The sequence below is a fragment of the Glossina fuscipes genome, unplaced genomic scaffold, assembly GCF_014805625.2.
Source record: "Glossina fuscipes isolate IAEA_lab_2018 unplaced genomic scaffold, Yale_Gfus_2 222, whole genome shotgun sequence".
Lineage (NCBI taxonomy): Eukaryota > Metazoa > Arthropoda > Insecta > Diptera > Glossinidae > Glossina > Glossina fuscipes.
In genome coordinates, this window is record NW_023998565.1 from 701,176 (window position 1) to 715,271 (window position 14,096).

Consider the following 14,096-nt stretch of genomic DNA (forward strand, 5'->3'; position numbering starts at 1 on the left):
ATAATAATTGCAGATCACGCTCCGCTTAAATAGTTCATCAGAACTTAGTATGTTGTGGGCTACGCCGTTCAAGACCAAATTAATGGAAACTATGGGTTCCGTCCGATCTTCTTATTGATTTAGTTAAACGGATTAATGAGCACTCATTAAGTGCCGATTGGCCGTAAACGGCTAAGTCAATTTTAGGCTGCGTCGCTACATGCCTGTAAGCAAACAAAACCACCCAATCAAATTTTGAGGCCACCAATGGTTAAACCCACAATTTCTGTTCAATCTTTCCTACATTTATTAGGTTCTTATCATAAATAATTGTCTTGTTATATTGGTATTATTATTGTTCTCGATTTTCTTTGAAATTTGAATTTCTTGAGCCTATCAAACAGCCCGTTGCAAACAATACAGTTGCATATTTAGAAGAGCGAATGGAATACTTGAATTTATAACGACTAACAATGCGGTTCAATATAAGTCGGCTATTTCAAATCCAACAACGGCGTTCATGACAACCATGCAGCTTTTTACTTCTCACAACTCATAACTCGTTTCAAAAACAATGATTCCCCATTACAGCCTTCTTCACTTGTTAGCTTAGCTTGGTTTATCGGATACTATATTTCACGGGGGTATATTAATTTGGTCTTGCCCATAATATAACATCCTAACGCAAGCTTCAGAGACCCTATAAAGTATACGTGGTCTGCCCACTTTACGAAGCACTCTACTCCTTACGTGCAAAAATTGAAAACGTCCGCCATGCCCACACAAAGTTACAAGTCATTAAATTTTCTTTTTTCACTCTTTTGAGGTTTTATGCCTATTTATCATAAGGCAAAAAAGACCAAGTGTTTAAAACTATTTTGCACACTCATTAAATGAAGATGTATTATCTGCTTAAAAATGGGTTAATCCTAAAGTAAATATAGTAGACACAATAATACTACCGATATTGACATCAAATAAAAGAGTTTGAAAAATAGAATGCGAAAAACATAGTGGTGGGTGTGCGAGTCTCGGCCCCGCCGAATGTAACTTTCGTAATTGTTTCTTTCTCGTTTGATTTAGATTTTCTTAGAATTTAAAGTTGAAATATTTAAGTTGTTTATTGCTTATTAATGTAGATTTCTTATACATCTTTATCTTCGCAAGTCTGTTAATATTGACTATACAGACTGCTTTTTCTAAAATATTTCAATGCTCAAATCGCATATCACATTTTTATGTCCCTTAACAACAACCTTAGACCTACTGCCAATGTATTTCGCTAAATCTATCCAAAAGTGGCGGCACCACATATCGTAATGCTCATTTAAGCTGTCAAAGCATTAACCCCACTTTTACTTCATCTAAATTGGACATACTTACCAACGTTCTTTATAAATTGAACTTCAAAATTTTTGCATTTGAGACTTGCAATTTTCTAATAATGCGGGCTTATTACCAGCCTACAATGACAAAAATGATCGAACCCTGAGTAGGGAAGGAGGCATCGCCTTCTACATATCCGAAACTTCGATATTAGGAGTAACGGGACATTTGACGATTGCACAATACGGTCCAGGGATTATTATACATAATGATTGTCTACACACAGTTGGAAGAACGACAGATTTTGATTATACTTGCAATGTGTACCGAGTAAAACACAAAAATGGAAAATGTTTATATAAATTAATTTATAAGAAAATATAAATATACATTTTGAAGTGTTAATTGCATTTTGGAATTTTTGATTTATTTGAAGCAATTGGGTTTGTTTAAAAGCAGTCAATAGAAACCAGTTGATAATGCATATGTTGTAAATTTTGTGACTGAATAATCCTCAAATTCTCATTTAACAAAAACGCAGCGATTTTTTCTTGTTTAATATAAACCGTTCGATTTTTCTCTCTTTTGAAGATTAGATGTTCACTTAAACGAATTTGTTAGACTTAATTTATAGAACTTCCCTATGGCAATAGTAAATTCCCCGTAGGAATTCTTCAGTATGCGTTTAATTGCAACATGCTTGAATGGCTTAGATTCGTTTAATCTCGTTCTATTGTTTTATATTGTTTATATATTTTAGTTTTATTTCAGTTATAACGAATATTACTTTCAAAGAAAATCTCCTTTCTTTTACATTGGATTCTACTCTTTACCGACAAAACTATTTCCGCTTTTACTTTTAGTTTTAACAAATTTCCTTTCTCTCTCTGCAAATTAAAAATCCGACCACATTCGAGACCATCTTTTCCTTTCTTGCTCAAAGTCACATATTACGGGGTTGTATATGTAATAACTCTTACATTATACAACCACATGTTACAGCTTTTTCACTAATTACAGCGCAGCGGATTTAAATGACATTATTACTAATGTGCGGTTAACTCTTCCTTTGTGTACTCGGCCAACTATGTAAATAACCAACTGAACTTTCTTAAAGAATTAGTTCATTTGTCGTTTATCTCCCATCATCTATTACATTTCGTAAATACTATTCTTACTACATCACAGTTCCCACAGGATTGGAAAATAGCCAAAATTAGACCAACACGGAGACATTGAAATTCATTAGCCTTGGATAATTTAAGATCAATTCGTATTCTGCCATTCTTTTACAAAGTTGCAGAACATCATATCATGAAACTTGAAATCGAATGCAAGCAATTCGTTTCTGTTAACAACGTCTCGTTTGGGATAGTTAAAGTGAACTCTGGAGTTCCTCAGGGCTCAGTTTTAGGCCCGATCCTTTTTAATCTTGTTTTGAATAAATTAACTGAAGTTGTAGGGGCAGACGGGTATACATATTTTAACTACGCCGACGATATTTTCATTCCATTGAGCTGTGATCAGTGCACTAATGATTCCTTTCAAAGTAAAGTTAATGTATCACCTACAAGAACTAATTCTTGCTTGTTCAAAAATTCTCTTTCGGTTAAAATGAGTAAATCAAAAGCTCTTCTTTTCAACCGCGCTGGACCTAATGTCGTCACTCCTAATATCTGGTACGAATATTGAAATCTTGGAGTCTTTGCGATGTTTTGGAATAACACTCGATAATAAACTAGACTTTAATTTAGGCATGGACAACATTAACGAAAAAGTTTGTCTGACTTTGCAAAGACTCTGAAATCTCAGTGTGTAGCTGTTAAATTAAACTCTCTCTCTTTTAATGTCACTGTGTAAATGTAATGAAGTGGTCACTGAAAGTCCTTCATTAGAAAGCGAACAAGGACTTCATCATATTTGCATCAATAGAAGGTAACCATATTTTTTATTTTTAAGAAGAGTAAAATATTGAAAGCTTTTCTAAAAGCCAAACAGTGGATACATCACATAATTTAATTTTTCTAATAATTTGTGATTGCGTGAAAAGCAAAAGTGGAAAGTTCGATGGATGAAAGCAATATGAAGGTTGACTGGCAGATACCGTTTTTTTATAATTGTATATATTCTTCTACGAAATAAAGAGTAAATTAATTCTGTACATTCTTTTATATAAAATCTTAGCGAAGCTTTTTAATTAACTTGTATCCACATAAATTTTATACAAACATCGTGTTAATTTTTAAACTCACATTTATTAGTACTTTGGCTTTTCGTAAAAGATAAGGAAAACTTATTTTAACAGAGAATTATGCTATAAGCGTTTCTAGTAAAGACAAAATAAAAAGTCTGAGCGAGAGCTTTTCTGAGTTTTTTTTCACTTTTATTAAAAAATGTATGCATTTGCATCTTTGCTAAAGTGGATTGATTTTGGTCATTTTGAAATAAAAGTGGATTGATTTTTGTTCATTTTGAAGTAACAGTGGATTGATTTTTGGTAATGAGCGCACCTGAAATCCACCTCGATTCACAATCATCTGAGAGTAATGAAATAATAAAATAAATGAAAGGTGACAGACGATGGGCAAATTTTCGTACATATCGCACAAGGATTTTCTTTTAGAATTAATGATGTAATATTTAAATTTTATTTATTATTCACATAATACGTTGCAGAGCCCATCATTTTGGATTTAAAAAAAAGCGTCTTAAATTTCAACAATATATAAAAGATTTCGAACAATACAAAATGTAGGATATAAAATTGTCACGCGATACTTCGAGCATTAGCAATAAGAACAGTTTGACACATGCAAACCTTAATTTCATCAATTAAATTAATCTGAACTTCATCAATTTAATATTCTATATGGGTACAAAAACATACTTCTAGATAACCCCGTAAATCTGTTAAAAGTTGTTTTAAAAAATGTAGGTAAAAAATATAGCCAACCAAGATTCGAAAAATTTACCTAGGCGCACGTAGAGTTCCCATGTGCGTCATCATATATACAAATGTTTTATATGTACATATTACAAATACTATAAGAAACCCCGAAATATGCATAATGTGCATATAACATTCGTTGATGTATAACAATTAAGTAACGATTGTTACTGTTTATGTTGTAAAGTTTTTGATGCTTTCAAACTTAAGATTAGTTTCATACAGATTTCATGTGAAGAGAAGAATATAAGAAAGAAAAAATTATGGGGGGCTTAAAATAAATCAGGGGTTAGCTTAGAATTGAAGAGTTAAAGAGCATAAAACTTTTCCACGTAATTTAATTTATGGATTTGTTTAGGCAGTTACTCCAAAAAATGTTAATACATAATCTCTATCTGAATATTATACCTCTCGTTTTTAGTCAGAGCTGTTGTTATTGGTTTTCATTGAATTTATGTAAGACTTTCATCTTCCCTTTTGAACTACGGTTCACTCTGAATGAATGAAGTGGGAATGAGAAGGAAACATATTTTCGTTTGAATTTTAAGCAAAGTGTTTCTTAATATGTATGTACACTTTATGATTTTCAATAATCTAACAGTCAGCGTTAAAAATAAATAGTATCGACAAAAAAAAAAAAATTCCATGTTTGTAGCTTCTTTAATTCCGATATAAAATGTTTCCCACATTAATATACAATATTTAATAGGAAAGGGATTCTCAAATTCCTAAATAATCTTAAAGTTATTCAACTAAATGAATGGCTTTAAATTTTTGATTACGGCCCAAACAATGAATAAATTAGTTACAAGTTATTGTTTTCAGAGAACGAAGTGCTGTCAAAACGTTATAAGATGCAAAGCATATCGCGTCTTTTTATAGCATTCATCCGTCCCGAACGACCTTTACCTTCATAAAGTGTTAGTGAAACCATTAGATTTTTTTTAAATTTTCCAAAGAACCTGGTGCAGCGAAAAACACTTAACTATAGGAAATCAATCAAATCATTTATGTAAAACAATTGAAGAAGGTGACAGTACATACACAAGCAGACTTTGGGCCGGTAGAATGTCTGTACGAAAATTACGTACAACTAAGACTGAACTTTTCCTTATTCTTGATACATTGCAGACATATTGTAAAATGTTATTAATTAAATGTTTTCAACGCATTCTTTAGTAATGAGTGATTTTCAAGATATTTTCAACGCTTTGAGTACAATCCTCAAACCTGCGGTTAACGCGTGTATATGAGGCAGACTTACTTAAGGAATGGATTGAAGAAGCTATTTTTATTTACTGTTAGTGTTGTTTGGAAGTATTAGCTTTTTCTCATTTTTTTAATTTATTTGGAAGTACCCTGTAAGAGTTCCTCTAAAAATATATCTAATACAAATGTAAATCTGAAACAAACTTAGTTCCCTAACACCTTAAAGAAAAAAAAAATCTTTGGAAAAAAAAAACATAATTGATTATTTGAAATTTAAAGAACGCTTTGTTATCTTTAGAATTGTAAAGGCAAAATTGAGTGACTGTCGCCAGAACAGGCAGTTCACTTTTTTAAATTGCAAGAAAGAAAAACTTTCTTTCCTTAACTTATTTTTTTTTTATTTGTCCATCTCCTTATTAGATTAGTCCGGTTAATCTCCTCAGACAAAAAAAAAATTTCTATTCTCCCTGTTTTGACAGGAACTCGGAAAAGATTTTGGTTTTACTAATATAGCTTAGTTTTATGTCTTCACAACGGCTGTCGTGGGAAGCGCATGCGTGTGAAGTCCTTAATAATATGTGTATAAGAACAAATTGGATTTTCTGCTTTTCAAGCTAAGAAAAAGGAAGCATAATTAATAAAATGTTTTCACAAGGTCTTCTAACATTTGTGCAAGAACATGAAATTTGCTTACATAATATGCTACAAAAATAGTAAGTGAAAGTAATAAGCTTAATAGGTAAATATTTTTAATATTTTGTTCACAACGTTAGTTTAAAATTACAGTTTTCGACGTGCGGAGCTATTATTCCTGACATTAAATAAATGGATGGAACCATCTAGGGTTTTGGATATTTTAGTCCCACTAGTAGGAGCCTTTAATCACCAGTTATTCGTGAGATTAGTGTGCTCCTTGAGTATAATAAATACATCTGTTTCCTTAATAAAATGGTAAAATATCAATTTCTCTTAATAGTTACAATTGATTTTAACATTCACCGCGCAGTTTTTCATTCAATTTAGAGAATGAAAGGGAAATTTCAATAATTACGCTCTCAACTGATTTGCTAATGTAGTCGCAATTAAACAAAAGTTTATCTCCTGAGTGGCTGGTCATAAAAGCAGATCGCAGTTTCCATAAATGCGAGTTTAATGTCATTTTCTTTTTTTGTTTCTGCTTACAGGTGTTGTCCCGAATATCGTCCATATTGGTGGTTAAAGGAATTCAAGGCTGTCCACCATTTTGACGATCTACAACAATATCCATCAACTTGTGAAACTTCGGCAGGGTTTCCGTCTGCACATTCTACGGTTTTTACAGTTTTTGTGCATTTGTTTTTGGGTCCTTCGATGTCATATATCAGTCATCAGTTCAAAATGGACCAACGTTGTTTAAAATTGATTAGTAGTTTTTTGTGGATCGTTTTTTCATCGTTAATGTGGCTCAGCCGAATGTACTTATTGGCTGAGTTCTTACATCAATGCATTTTGGGTTCACTAATAGCTTTTTTGTTTTTGCATTTTTTCAATCGTCATTCTTCGTTCTTTTATGCGCTGAATCGTCGATGGTTGGTAACAGGCGTTTTATGTTGCAGCAGTATACCAGTGACGGCATATTTTTCTATGTTGAGTATGCATGTTGACCCACATTGGTCTGTGAGAATGGTAAGTATCTTAACGTTGATGATCAACTAAATCGTGAATTCTTTGATGTGCTATTGGCCGTCTTCCAATGCTAATATCGCCTGTTGCAAAGAAAAAAGTTATTACATCTGTTTTATGTCATACGCATAAGATCAAAAAAAAAAAAAGAAAAGATTTTGGCTCGTCTGAGAGACACTTTTGCACCTTTTATTTCTATTTATTTCTATTTTATTTCTTCTCCGCGTGTTTTAGGCTTTTAAATGGTGTCAAGAACCCAGCAATTTGTGTCATGAAACAAGCCCCGTATTTTCGTTAGGACGTGATTTTGGTTATCTTATGGGTGTAGCACTTTCAGCTCCTTTATTCAAACGGTAAACCTTCCTAAACAAGTCATTATTTAGTTTACCTTTCTTTATTACAGACATGAGTGTTCCAATTCCCGGATAAAACGATTGCCTTTAATGATATCTGTTGAGATTATCAACTACTGGGCTCGTCTAGAAACTCCAAAGACTAGGGGGCGTTTCATATTTGTCGCATACGAATGCCTTAGAAATTTATTGCATTCTTTTACTTTGTTAACCATTTTACCAAAGTTGATCACATAGTAAAAATATGAATCGCAGTGTAGATATTTATGTTTTGAATCTATAAGTCAGTGTTATATGTATTGGAAACTCTAAAAAGCATACGAATACAGACGCATGAAAGCGGCTAGCTTTCATGCAGACTTATATTATCAAATGTGGTATTTTCACAGCAACAGGCCGGTCTTTTTTTTAGTAGCAAAACGAGAAAAATAACAGATTAATTTAATTAAATATAATTAATAATTAAATAATTCATTCGTTTGACATCAATACTTAAAACAATACGACATTGGGCCAAACGGCGGCTGAAAAATTTTTTCGTGTCTTCTTGGTGTTAGCAAAAAACAAAGGAGAATAAAAAAAAGAGCGGAAAACGAGAATTAAAAAAAAAAAAGTTTGAAAAAGAAATAAAATTTAAAAATTTTTTTTTATTTTAAATGTGTATATTATAATTAAGAGAAAAAACTTAAAAGCTTATATTCCGAGATCTGTCGCAGAAAGGTACGGAGTTATTCCCAACGTTCCCATTGAATATGGCATAAACGAGGTCATTAAAAAAGCAGTGTCTAATATTCCCATTAAGTCTGTCGTTAGGTTACAATGAGAATTTCCTTCCATTGGGGAACGCGTTCGTCATTTTGAGCAAGAATGATAATGAAAACGTTAATAAGACTTTAACAAAGAAAAAATATATTGCGGTCGTTAAAAGGAAATCTATTATTTCCAAACCTTCTCACATGTTATCCCCCCCGCCGTCTGTAACAAGTTCTCAGCACTCAATAATTTCGAACAACAATTCGCTTTCCTCGCAACATGATAGATTAATCTCTGCGATTAAAGAATGTATCCGTCCAAGGATCTCTCAAAATCTTATTAAAGAACTTGAAGGAAAGATGTCTCACTGTGCTAATACCCGCTACGATCAACCGCCTTGTGCTACAGGTAAACCCGCTGGGGTTCTGATTTTATTTAAAACATGATCTCGTTTGATAAACTTCCTTATTTTGTTTAAAATTGAGCTTCCTTCCGATTTATCATCAATTCAAGGTGCTTTTCAGTCTGTGATCAAGTCTGTTAAAACCAACTTTTCTGATATTGAGACTTTCTCACCTAAACCTTGGCGGAACTCTTCCCTGTCAACACTTCTTCGCAAATACTAAGTTGCAAGGAAAAAAATGAGTAAATATGCCTATACAGCCAAGTTCATTAAATATATGAAAACACTATAGGAATGGAGGTCTGCAGTTAGAAAGGCGAAAAGGACACAGAGTGGTACCACGGTTAAAGAGTTATGTGGCAATAGCTTCTCGCGTTTTTTCTGAAATTGCATCAACGGTCGTCGACATTCTAATCGAAAATTAAACGCCTGTGCTTTGTGGAATGGCCACGATAATAAAAGATGCTTGGATATGCTCAAGAGCTATGTTTCAAATGTCAATCTAATTACAATACCTTCAATTCCTTTTAGTAGTCTCAACAATACACCCCTTTCAGTGCGTGAGCTAATGTACATTTTACATTCCTTTCTTACAGAGCTACTACTGCATTTTGTGATTGAGTTAAGTATGACACGGTCAGAGTACTGTCTGAAGGAAGCTTAAGTATCCTCCTGCATGCAATTAATAGCTGCTGGTTTATTAACTTTATACCGTTAGATTTGCGATTTATGAAAGTAGTTTCCATTCCTAAGATAGGTAAAGACTCAAATGATTTAAGTAACTTCAGACCAATTCCGCTAATATCTGCATTCATAAATATTATCAACCTTATAGTTAAGGAGAGGTTAATGGATTTCCAGAAAACTGGGAACATTATTCCAGCTCGTTTTAAAGGCTATCAAAAACACAAATCTAAGAATATGTGCGTTGATGAATTGTCTTTTCTCACACCTAGCTTAAAAAAAGCCGGTAAAGTGGTTGTTATGCTTTCCTTGAATATCAGCACTATAAACCTAGTGCTTGTGTCAACTTTATTAAGCTTGGTAGAATTCTCAATTCCTCTTCAAATACGTCCGTGGATACTAAATAAAAGCTGACCTTTTTTTCAATGCATGCGCCGATCTTAATTTATATTTTAACGCCAGCAAAACAAACACTATTTATTTTGCCATAGCTTCTAAACGCGAAATGAGGCTCTTGCTCAAAGGAACTATAGTTAATCAGCTGAAATCTCTTCGATTCCTTGGTACAATTTGACGGCCTAACTGTTCGTGGACATTATAAAAAAGCCTTCAAAGACTATCAATCTGGATGCAATATTATCAAACATATGACTAACAATCAATCAGTCTTGCCTCCCCAAAAAACCCTTGATTTTGTACAAAGTCCTAGTCAGGTCTAAGATTGAATTTGCATTCTACAGCTTGTAATTTCCCAAAATATATTGAGAAACGTATACACACGCTTGAAAATCAACTCTTCAACATATACTCAATGTTATTTCTGTTGAATGGCCCATGTCCAAAGGAAATCTTCTTTGAACTACACTTGACAAGATAATGAATCCTTTTTTTCAAGAAAGTTATATCACTCAGTGATATTGTCTCTTGCAGCTACACGTTTTGTTATTAAAAACAGCGTCATATTTTTCTTAAGATAAATTCAATTCCTCACTGGTATTTTCCTACCAACCATTGTAGAGTCTTCACGAACGTTTTTGAATAGATCTCCATCTCAAATGTCAATTTCTCTCGTATGAGGCTCTTATGTCAAGAAAAGCTTTTTCTTTATTACTATAACGGCTATGAAATTTTTCGTTCTTGTTATTTTTACACTTTTTGTTGGAACTACCCTTTTATCAGTTTTTATCAGTTTTTAAGAATTTTCCTTCTCGAATATTCAATTTTTTGTTCTTGTTATTTTTTTTATTTTGTTTCCGGTAATTTCCAGACACTTGCACACATGTTTCTGGAAATTTTCAGACATTTGAACACTTGTTTCCTATGATTAGTATGCCAATGATGTGTATAACGTCAAAGTGGCGGAGTAACTTTCCTCGACTTTTATTAAATTGCTTGCCATCAGACATGCTATTACGGTGGCTATTACTGATGGTATAAAATAGTTTACCATTTTTCCGGATAGCAAGTCAGCTCTACTTCTAATAAATAAAAGAGATTCAGATAATCAATGCGTGTTTGATATATACAGAATGTTACATGAATCTCAAGTGGATGACTGTTACCTTGTTTGGACACCTGGTCACTGTGGCTTTTTATAAAATGAAAAGCTATACCATGTGATATTTGTGAAGTTTGCAATATCACGGTGCCTGCTGTGCGTCCAATTTTCAGATGTCACAGGCTTGATGGTATTAGGAGTTCTTTTATCTTCTTCAAGTTACATGATGGGCTCCCCGATCTCTTTGCCGCAAAAAATGTACGTCATCTTGGGGAACTAATTTGCTTTATTAGAAATGAGAATTAATCTTTTTAATGCGTGATAAACTACTTTTTTTTTTATTGTTTGCGTTTAATCATCTAATATTGTTATAACATTACTTTTTTGTTTTCAGTCAATGTTTCCAACACCTTTTGCTACAATTATATTAAAATATCCGCTTATGTTATTACGGCAGCGTTTTTTTTGTTGTGTTTTATATATATTTCTCGCCAATAATTACTACTTTTTGTTATCTGGACATATAAGTCACATCTTTAGTGGCGTGGTTCGTTTTAACTCAACATCTCCAACAAAAATTAAATAATTTGTAAACGGAAGATCCAGTATACGATGTCCTTTCAATCTTCTTATTTCATTCGATTCATACAGAAGAGAAAGTGTGAAGTGAAAGTTGTATAAAGTATTAGACTTAGAACTCCACTTTCAATTTTTATATATTACCCGCCATTACTAGCATAGAAATGTCTATTTTGCAAGCAGCATTTAAGCACTAAATACATAGAAATCGGAAGAAATTTCTTAACTTTGAAACCTACGCTGTCATGCTGGACTTAATCGAAGGTCTTTTCCCTACCCAGGAATACATTATCACAATAATTTTTTCTTCCAATAGATATGTGAAACAGTACGACGACATGTATCAATGGTACTATGTTTTTCCCTAAAAGCGAACTGGTGCTTAGATGTAAAAAGTCTCTGTTATATTTTCACAAATACATTCCAAAAAGCAAACAGTAAATTAGGTCGACTATACGGGCTTACACCATATTCTGGCTTATTGGATTTAGTCACCATAATTATTTCTGTGCATTTATTAGTAGCCCTAAAGTGTCGTCTTTTTGTCTTTCCTTTTATTACTGCGACTATAAAACACTGAAGTGAGATTCATACAAATATTTACTATTGCTGAAATCGATGTAAAGTACAGTAAATTAATTGGAATAAATAATTTTTCTGCGACACAAATGAAACTTAACGTCATTTTCTATAGGAAAACAGAAAAAAGGGTTTAAAGCAACTTGTTTGTTGTCCTATTTTTCGTCCATATCATTAAAAAGAATAAATCCAAACTTTTACGCGGATTTGTATAAGGAAACTATGAAAGTCAAATTTTGTGGCGGATGAGTGTATATAACACCACAAATTTTTACAACCGAGTTGATGAGGTTTACAAGTGAGTTTGAAACAACGACTATGATGTATTCACTCTTATTAATATTTTTTATTCATCTCGGTTCATTTACCAAAGTGAATAGTAAACAAATCTATTTAAAATTTATTAAATTTTGCCCTGAGAAACTATTTTAATATACTGTAATGAAGATTTTATATGTTCTCAAATTGTAAATGAATGAATCTTTATTTAGTGTTGGAAAGATTCCTTATGAATCGCTCTTCATATGTGACCAGAGTGTTGTCGTGGAATACCTTGCTATACTGCTCGGCTTCAGTCCGCCAAGTCAATGTACTTTTTTTGGTGCCAATACTAAGAAGCAATCGCTAGCTAATATGTTAGGCTTTTTGCATTGCTTTATGACAATTGAATTTGTTAAGCTTTGGTATAACTATTTATACTAAATTTTACAAATACCTCATTGCTAGCGTAAGCATAAAATAATAATTGTTACGGTTCATTTTAATTAGGGCGCCTTGCGTCGTATTGCATTACGAAATGCAATTCTCAGCCAGTTGAAGTGAGACATAACTTTCGTTTTTCTTTTTGCAAAAGAATTATGCTGATTGTGTCACACTTCAAAGTGGATGCATAATAACGATAAGCGATTACACTGCAATACCCATTGTTGGAAAAAGGAAGTATACTCATTTTGTTTTTTTTTTCATAATATATGTAACATACCCAAAAGGAATCTTCAGAGACCATCTTCTATCCATCTTCTATACCATTATACCTTCCACTTACCTAGGAAATGGAGAGGTATTTTATGTTATAAAGAAGATCGATATTTAACTCCGCTAGGTAATCTTGTTCGATGAAAAAGATTTTTTACTTTGTGTACAAATCCGCTTTTTTTTTATAAAAAATATTTGGTTATCTTTTGAATTCAGACTACGCAAGAATTAGGGAGAAGTTTTTGTTAGCTAAATAGTGAGTAATTGTGTATCATATATACTTTTTCAAATTTGTCCGCATGAAGGCGAAATGTATCGTTATTTATAACATTATTTATTTTATTGTTTTCAATACCTTTCGATCTAATGATTTATTTGCAGCATTAGAGAAATTAACAATTACGCCATAAGCAACAAGAATAAAAAGATGTTGATAAATAAATTAAACAGAATGAATGGAAGACTCATCTTACAAAATTAAAAATAAAAGAATTTTTTCTCCTCTTCTTCAAATACAGAACTTTCCATACTTCGCAATATTTAAACACCATTTATCTGTGTAAGGGTAACATTTAAGAAAACACAAGAAAAATAGTATAGTCGGGCAAAGCCGACGATTAAATATTGTAAAGCACTTCGCCTATCACAATTCCTCACTTAATTTCATGATGAAATATCAAAAATTATTCCTCTCAATGTAAGTACATGCTTCGCATCCCATGGTCGGGCGACCGCAAAACGTGAACTTATAAAGTTTTCAAGATTTGACAGACGAGCTTTAAAAATTCATTCTCGAGCGATTCAGTTATTGAGTTTTTTCTCTTGCAACTGCTGTCCATTTTTTGTTAAAACAAAATTTTAACTACTTATCAACTAACTTCGAAAATTTTACAAAAGTTTTTTGAAAGTCAGTTAATGCCTATTATTTGTTTTGGGTAATTTTCTTCATTTTTGCGCTTTTTCTAAATAAATAAATTTTTACTAAGGACATTTTTGAAACTTTAACCGAAATTTTCGAAGTGATGTATGAAATAGGGTAACTTTCGCGTTTTATTGACTTCATCACAAGCTGACATCACACTCTTGGTTAGCGGTCGAGGTCCGCAAGAGAAAACACCGATTTTGGAAACCTGATTCAAACGATTTCAA

The 14,096-nt window shown here is 32.6% G+C and overlaps 2 protein-coding genes across 3 annotated transcripts in view; one reads left to right on the plus strand and one right to left on the minus strand.

The window, feature by feature from the left end:
• Positions 1 to 6,067: 6,067 nt before the first annotated feature.
• Positions 6,068 to 8,093, plus strand: LOC119642375 (glucose-6-phosphatase). 2 transcript variants are annotated; one of them, XM_038041516.1, is made up of 5 exons: positions 6,068 to 6,174; positions 6,235 to 6,412; positions 6,646 to 7,126; positions 7,358 to 7,476; positions 7,527 to 8,093. In XM_038041516.1, the coding sequence occupies exons 2-5, from the start codon at positions 6,291 to 6,293 to the stop codon at positions 7,711 to 7,713; spliced, it is 909 nt and encodes a 302-aa protein (XP_037897444.1). In that variant the 5' UTR covers positions 6,068 to 6,174; positions 6,235 to 6,290; the 3' UTR covers positions 7,714 to 8,093. The 2 variants fall into 2 exon arrangements, with proteins under 2 accessions (XP_037897444.1, XP_037897443.1); XM_038041515.1 differs by having other exon boundaries at positions 6,068 to 6,412.
• Positions 8,094 to 13,274: 5,181 nt separating this feature from the next.
• The window catches only part of LOC119642325 (dual oxidase), a 37,238-nt gene continuing 36,416 nt past the window's right edge, over positions 13,275 to 14,096 (minus strand). Inside the window, exon 11 of the mRNA XM_038041446.1 lies at positions 13,275 to 14,077. Within this exon, the coding sequence (XP_037897374.1) occupies positions 13,949 to 14,077 (129 nt within the window). The 3' untranslated portion in view covers positions 13,275 to 13,948. The remainder of the gene's footprint in view (positions 14,078 to 14,096) is intronic.

Bases quoted from the DNA above. Each gene is read 5' to 3' on its own strand.
- LOC119642375 (XM_038041515.1), top strand. From the start codon at position 6,291: ATGGAACCATCTAGGGTTTTGGATATTTTAGTCCCACTAGTAGGAGCC. The intron at 7,127-7,357 runs GTAAGTATCTTA...CGCGTGTTTTAG, and splicing joins CACATTGGTCTGTGAGAATG to GCTTTTAAATGGTGTCAAGA. The intron at 7,477-7,526 runs GTAAACCTTCCT...TCTTTATTACAG, and splicing joins TCAGCTCCTTTATTCAAACG to ACATGAGTGTTCCAATTCCC.